This window comes from Gossypium hirsutum, chromosome D10 (assembly GCF_007990345.1).
Source record: "Gossypium hirsutum isolate 1008001.06 chromosome D10, Gossypium_hirsutum_v2.1, whole genome shotgun sequence".
NCBI classification, from domain to species: domain Eukaryota; kingdom Viridiplantae; phylum Streptophyta; class Magnoliopsida; order Malvales; family Malvaceae; genus Gossypium; species Gossypium hirsutum.
Genome location: NC_053446.1, coordinates 21,803,954 through 21,811,974, shown reverse-complemented (window position 1 = coordinate 21,811,974; position 8,021 = coordinate 21,803,954). Strand labels below are relative to the sequence as shown.

Genomic DNA, 8,021 nt, shown 5'->3' with positions numbered 1-8,021 from the left:
GCATACTAAAAATTCTAATGGCATGCCTTACGAGAAAATACTAAAATTATGGGAAAATACTAAAAATTATGAGAGATTGTCAATAATTATTTAAAATTATGTTAGAAATTATGAATAAATAACAAAAATATGAGAGAAATAAAAAATGATGGAATTTGTTTTTCATATTTTTTAAGGTAATTCATTTACAATTACAAGAGAACTTATGGAAAGCTTTAATGAGTTTTCTGTATAATTTTTTCAAGAGCCTTTTTAAATAAACGGTATGTTTATCTGTAATTAGTATAAAAATAACAATAAAAAAATTAGATACAATAATAATATTGTAACGTGAGACTTAAAAAAAACTAAATTTACTGCTGAAAATAAATACCCATACAAAGCAGCCCCAAATCTAACTACTAAATGCGTGTTGAAATTTTACTTTAACTAAACCAATTATTAACTTAGACGCATTATCTATATATCAAGTAAGAGAAAATTGTTTGTCGATTTTATTACATTGCTATATTTAATTTAAGTATATTAAGGACGCATAGCAGGGCAAATGTATAAAATAACATAAATTTCCCTTTATTTTATTCTATAGCAGGTCTCTTAAAAGGAACCCTACAGTAAACTTATTCTGGGAAAATCAAAAGCTACTCAACAGCATCAGTAGCCTTCAAGCCCCTAATTGTTCATATTATACTGCTAGAAAAACAGCTGAAAATATCGCTAAAACTCTAACAAGACAGCTTGGGTCCAGGATCAACCCCCAATTGTTTACAATAATCGGTGTAAAACCGAATTCGACGCTGAACTTTGTCTTGTGCAGCTGGAACACCACATTCAAGCCTGCCATTGATGGCTTTGATGGTTGCTCCGAACCCTTGGCCGATGACGGGGCGGACAGCGGCCATCCAGTACCATAATGAACCCTTAAATGAGACAACAGGATCATTGGCCACCATTTCAGGATTTTTCAATAAGTCCAGCTTCAAAGCATTCCCTGCGTTCCCGTAGTTAGTATTCCCTGTAAGCTGAAGCGGTCCTCGACCATGGTAGGACTTCCCTGGTGCACATGGGAACTTTGGATTGGCTTCACAGTAGCTATTACTTTTATCCTGCTCTTCTTTATAGCAAAAGACTGCAAATATAGGAATATATACAAAGACATCAGCTTTAGGACTATATAATGAGCTTTGAATCCGTAGTTTAGTTCAAAGGAAAAAGAGCTTTACACTCAGTCTCATGGGTGGCATGGGCGAAGAATGCAGCAATCTCACGCTTGGATTCAACATCAGAACCCAATTTTCCGAAATCGGGAAAGGAATCAAGTGCAGTCAGGAAAGCTTGTCGTGTATAGAATTTCTTGCCCGCACAATCTGCACGAGCTTGGTTGATTATCCCGTTGAAGAACTGAGGTGAAACAATGGAGGCAACTGAAGCACCAGTGGGAGACTTGGAGAAACAAGGGCCTTCTTTGCAACCAGTGCCACAGTAATCGTTACCCTGACCGCAATAACCATGTTGACTGCAACACAAGTTTGGCGCACAGCCACAGTTTTGAGCCAACACGGTTTGGGTTATAGCGGAAGCAACTAGTAGTCCTACGAGAACAGATGTTGGTAGCTTTTTTCCCATAGCTAAGGACTCCATTTTCAAAGGATGAGAGGGAAGTTTGATGTGAGCAGAGGGATTGAGGCAGCGGATATATTTATAGCGTAATGTTTTCCAATATCGTATTGACTAGTGATCTAAGTTATTGAACTTTTCTACCATAGCCTAGTGCGACGTGTTTACGAGGAAGCTTCCACTTTGATAAGATTGTTATGAAATTGGATTGAGTTTGTGTTTGTTTGTTTGTTTTTAAAATTATTTTTATCTATTTTTTTATTCTTTTAAATAAAATTTATATTTGATGCATATCTACATCATAGTTCTATTAAATTATCTAAACTTAGTATGTAAGTGAAAAAAATTATATAAATATATTTATAAAAAATTTATATAAAAAATCAGCCATTGGAATAGTAAAATTGAGAAATTTAGACGAGAGATCTCATTTTATTAATGTTTTAAATTTTCCAAAAATAAATTAACTTATTTGAATAAAAATACTAGAAAATTTCAAAATTTATAAAAATTTTCAAAAGGTCCTATTTTTCAAAATTTTTTAAAATTTTATTTCATTTATATACCCCACCACAAAATAATAATAAAAAGTTAAACTTCAAAATATTATTTTATTTCATTTTAATATATGTTTTCTTATTTATATTATTTATATATTTATATTTTTTCATAAATACAATAATTTTCGCATTGCTTTTTTTATATTTGTTATAGAATATTCAGAAACCCGAAATCGACTCGATCACATGAAACAAGAAGCCCGACCCATCTCACGAGCTAGCCATGGTACCTTGCCATCTTGCAAGTCCATTGTCACTTCACGAGGCCCATCTTGCGTCCATCGCCACTTCGTGAGCTCGTCATTTCGTGAGCCCTCGCAAGGTAGTCGTTTCCTTCTCGCTTCGCAAGGCAATCTTTGCCTCCTCACACTATCTCGCGATCCCGCCTCACTAGTCATCAAAGTACCTCACCATCTTGTGAAGATGTCCTCACCAAGGCGTTACCATTTAGCCATTTTGTCGTTGTCATCTCGCCTCACCACCTCACGAGGTCACAAGCCACCCATCACAAACATCATGCGAGGTGTGATCATCTCACCACCTTGTGAGGAGAGACGTTTCAGAGTACGTGTCGAGCTACGGTGTGAACGGGTCATGTGCTTGGCACCTAGTGGTCCCCTAACACGTCACATTAGTGGACCATGCCTTATAAATATGAAAGAGTTTCTCCCAAGAGAGGGAGAACAAGAGAGAACCTCAACAATGTTATTTATTTTTAATATAATTATTATTCTTTTACTTTTTTTTAACTCATAAAATCTTAATAGTTTATTTTTTTTCTAAAAATAATTTATTCAAACAAAAATAATCACAAATATTATCATTTTAAAATATCTTAATTTGAAATTTCTACAGAATTTCAAAATTCTATAATAAGTGAAACAAAAAAAAATTTAAGGATATATAACTTTTTAGTTTACTTAATAATGAAGTGTCGTCAATTGAGTCTTAGCTCGATTAGTATCGGCATTGTTGCCAATGCAGGAGGACATAGATTCGAGTGTGCTGAAGCGCATTATCCTTTTATTTAAGGGTTGGGGAGGGGCTATGAGTAGTTATAGGCATTGTATCAAAATGGGTAGATATGATAAGGACCTATGGTGTCAAAAAATCGGAACTTCATTTCCGTAAACTGAGTCCATAAAGGTAAAATGAGAATATTTACGGAGCTATTATGAAAATATATTGAAGATCAGTTAAGTAATTTAACTGAGAAAACTATTAATTAAAGCTCAATGACTAAATTGTAAAAATTAAATTTCTATTTAATTTTAATTTAGAAAATGCTTGAGGACCTAATTAGCGCTTATGCAAATGACCAAAATGATTATTAAACCATTATTTCTTATGTAATTGTGGGAATTGATGATGACATCCACTTAGTTTCTATAATTAAAATTACGGATATATATATTAGTTTTGTAAATTAATCATGATTAAACAAGTTAAGGAAGCTTAATTAAATTAGTAATACTAGTATAAATAACAAACGTCAGTGGAAGATGAAAACATTTTCATCTGTTGAGTATGACTCATATTTCAGTCAAATGTGAGAAATAATATTCCAGTTAAACTCTATTTATTTGTTTCAATCAAACTCTGATTAGTCTAGATTATATTATTATTATTTGACCTATGAATTTAGCCTATAAATAGGTTCTTTTATAAACTTAGAAAACACACCTATTAGAGATTAGAACTCATAACACTTTTGCAAAATTTGTTATTTACGTTTTGAGGGTTATTTGTTTTCGTGTTTTGAGATTTAGTTTTTTCATATTTATCTTTTGTACTCTTCATTCTTTTACCGTTATAGTAAAATTATCTTTGCTCGTGATTTTTTATCCTCTTTGGAGGGGTTTTTCCACGTTAAATTTTTGTGTTTAATTTCTCAATTTCTTCCACTATTCTTACTTGTTCGTTGCTTAATTGGGTCGATCCCCAATAAATGGTATCAGAGCTAGTTTAATTTCCACATATCAGCCCATTCAGATATGACAACAACAAGGTTCGATATTGAGAAGTTCGATGGTGTCACAAATTTCAATCTGTGGCAAGTTTGGATGATGGCAATTCTAGTTCAAACCGGCTTGAAAAAGGTCATTACCAGGAAAAAACTAGAGAATCTAGATTAATCAGAATGGGAAGAGCTTGATGAAAAGGTCTTGTCTGCAATCCAGTTGTGCTTTGCGAATAGGGTATTGCAGGAGATATTGATGGAAAAGACCTCGTCCATCTTGTGGAAAATGTTAGAAACTCTTTATGCGACTAAGTCTCTAGCTAACCGTTTAGTGTTGAAATGTCTATTTACATTTCGCATGAACGAATGTGAGTTTTTTAGAGATCACATCAATCAATTTATTACCTTTTGAATGATTTAAAGAATGTTGAGGTTAAAATTGACAGTGAAGATTAGACTATGCTATTATTGTGCTATTTACCCCCTTAATACAAGACTTTCAGGGAAACCCTAATTTATGACAAAGACAAACTTTCGTTCGAGGATGTAAAGGGTCATTTGTTGAGTAAATACAAATTTGATAATGAGTTTGGTTCGGATATCAAGGCAGATAGACAAGTTTTCATTTTGGTAACATCAAAGAAGCAAGACAAAAGGGTTGCTATTGTAAGAAGTTACGTCACGTCAAAACAGATTGTTATAAACTGCGAAATAAAAGGGCTATTGAGAGTAACGAGGAAGATGTAGTTGGTGCTAATTTGGCCGACGAAAGCAGTGATGATTTCTTGTTAGTGTCAACGAGTGAAAGCTCTGAGCTTACATCTGAATGAATTCTAGATTCGGGATGTTGAATTCTAGATTCGGGATGTTCTTTCCACACATGTCCTAACAAAGAATGGTTCTCTACATACAGTTTGGTTGAAGGTGGATTTGTACACATGGGAAACGATTCATCCAGTAAGGTAATCGGTATTGGTACTGTCAAAATTAGGATGCACGATGGGACTATCAGGACACTGTCAGATGTCAGGTATGTACCTGATTTAAGAAAGAATCTCATCTCCTTGAGTATTTTAGACTCGAAAGGTTATAGAATCAATATCGAGTTGAGCAGCATTAAGGTGTCTCGTGGGGCTCTCGTTTTGTTAAAAGGTAAAAGGATCGACAACCTTTATATTCTGGAACGTTCTACAGTGACTGGTGAAATTGAACGTCCCTCATCCGTTACGGAGTAGAAGTTAACTCGTTTGGAGCAGAGACAACTTGGTCATGGGAGGGAAAAATGTATGATCGTTTCATTTAATAGAGATTCTCTTTTGGATACAGGTTTTGAAAAGTTAGGGCACTGTGTTCGTAAAAATCAGACCTGGGTTAGTTTTGATTTGGCAATGCACAAGTCGAAGGTTAAAAGTCTTCCAGCTTCTAAGCACAGATTCGACTCAATTAATTACCTGTATAGTTCAAGATAGGCCTGTGGCCAGCTTTAGCAAAGATGGTGTTGTGGAAACACGAGTCAAGGTGGAGATTTGTTGAGTATGACTCATATTTCAGTCAAATTTGAGAAATAATCTTCCAATTAAACTCTATTTATTTGTTTCAATCAAACTCTGATTAGTCTAGATTATTTTATTGTTATTTGACCTACGAATTTAGCCTATAAATAGGTTCTTTTACAACCTTAGAAAACACACTTATTAGAAATTCGAACTCATGACACTTTTGGAGAATTTTGTGTTTACATTTTGAGGGTTCTTTATTTTTGGGTTTCGGAGTTTAGTTTTTTTATCTCTATTTTTTGTACACTTCGTTCTTTTACCATTATAGTAAAGTTATCTTTGCTCTTGGTTTTTTATCCTCTTTGGAGGGGTTTTTCCATGTTAAATTTGTATGTTCAATTTTTTAATTTCTTTTGCTATTTTTACTTATTCATTGTTGAATTGGGTCGATCCCTAATATCATCTTTTCCATCTTACTTTGCCGTCGCAAGTTAAAAAGAATGAAGAAAATTATCCAAGCCTTCATTTTCATTTTTATCCCAAATTAACTAAGGTGATCAAGTCTTATTCTTCAAAATTTTTATAGATTTTTTTTATCATGGGAGCTTGATTTAGCTAGCTCATGTGTTAATTTAATAAATTGTTAGATGTTTAAAAGTTTTCATTAGAGAGAAATTGATGAATTGGGCTTGAAATTGAAGAGGTCACTAGATAGTGAACTTAGATTATGTTAAGGACTAAATTGGAAACTAAGTTAAACTTGTTAGATAATTTTGTAACATTAAGGACTAAATTGAATAAATTTAAAATTTTCATGAGATTATGTTGCAAATGAAAAGTATAGTATCCCCAATGAAAGCATGTGAAATCGAATTTTGATCCGGTGTTAGATATTGAAAAATACGAATCTATCGAATGTAGGGACTAAATTGAATAAAATGTAAAATATGTTTGGCTCTGTATTTGAATGTGAATTGGATGTAAACTGAAATTGATTTATGATTGAATTATCGAACAAAGCTAAAGATGACGTCGAGCCGTCTTGAGAGAAAAGAAAAGTGAGTGTCGTAGACGAGTGACAAAAGCTTCGATTTGTACTTTTATGATTTGAGTTCAATACATAAATACATATATGTGATTGTTGCAAATCTATCTATTGAGGTAAATGTATTGTTGCTTTTTGAATCAATTTATACATGATGACATTAAATGTCGAGAATTGGAATGAAGTGAATATAGCACAAACGAGCTTGATATAAACTGTGATGTGTGATTATTATGTGTATTGATTCAGTGATTACCCTACTAACTGTTTAGGGCAGAGTCGAGTTTAGTTAGCATGCCATGGAGTCATCGATATAGTGATTGAAAACCATCGTTGTTAGGCCACTCAGGATGGTAGAATATGTAAATAGTGAAAGCTATTGTTGTCGGGCCACCCAAGATGGTAGAATATGTAAATACTAAAAACTATCGTTATCGAGCCACCTGGGATGGTAGAATATGCAAATAGCGAAAACCATCGTTGTCGGGCCACCCAAGATGGTAGAATATGTAAATAGTGAAAACTATCGTAATCAAGCCACCTGAGATGGTAGAATATGCAAATAGTGAAAACCATCGTTGTCGGGTCACTCGGGATGGTAGAATATGCAAATAGTGAAAGCTATCGTTGTCGGGTCACCTGGGATGGTAGAATATACAGATAGTGAAGGCAATCGTTGTCGGGCCAACCAGGATGGTAGAATGTACAAGTTCTACGTAGAATGTTAATGAAATGGGTATATCACGTATTCATACATATGAAATATGCATATGGTTTGTAAAATGAGATTGTGCATAATCTTGGTATTTGGTACATGAAAGGTAATTGAAATGGTTGAAACTTGATCATACATTAATTATATTCTTTTCATGTTATTGTTTTCGTTTATATTGATTTGAATAATGGAAGTAACATTGAGCTTTATCATTCAGCGTACTATTTGTTTATTCCGTGCGCAAGTATTAGTATATCTCAGAGACTCGAGGATTGATCCAGCAACTGCAACTTTCAACTTAGAAATGGTCATCAGTTCTTTATGTTTCAATATGTGGCATGTACCCAAGATTGAATCGGTTTTAAGTAGTAAATTGTCGATTTGGTATTTTGGATATAATGATTATTTTGATTTATGGTACATGAGTTGTATAATATATATGTAAGTAGCATAATATTGAAATGTTTAAGTTATGTAAATGAGCATATATGTGTTTTTAGAAACCTACTATCTAAATGGAACTTTGAATCTTTTGTTGGCACAGATCACAAAGGCTTTAGTATGGGACAGTTTTATTTTGGAGTAAAAATGTTAGGTGCACTGTTATTTCTACTATGAAAACTTCATT

General features: G+C 33.5%; 1 protein-coding gene across 1 annotated transcript; it reads right to left on the bottom strand.

Moving 5' to 3' along the window:
- Nucleotides 1–552: 552 nt before the first annotated feature.
- Nucleotides 553–1,675, bottom strand: LOC107914619 (endochitinase EP3). The gene is made up of 2 exons (XM_016843575.2): nucleotides 1,224–1,675; nucleotides 553–1,129 (listed from the first exon to the last, which is right to left on the bottom strand). The coding sequence occupies exons 1-2, from the start codon at nucleotides 1,639–1,641 to the stop codon at nucleotides 726–728; spliced, it is 822 nt and encodes a 273-aa protein (XP_016699064.1). The 5' UTR covers nucleotides 1,642–1,675; the 3' UTR covers nucleotides 553–725.
- Between the last annotated feature and the right edge of the window lie 6,346 nt (nucleotides 1,676–8,021).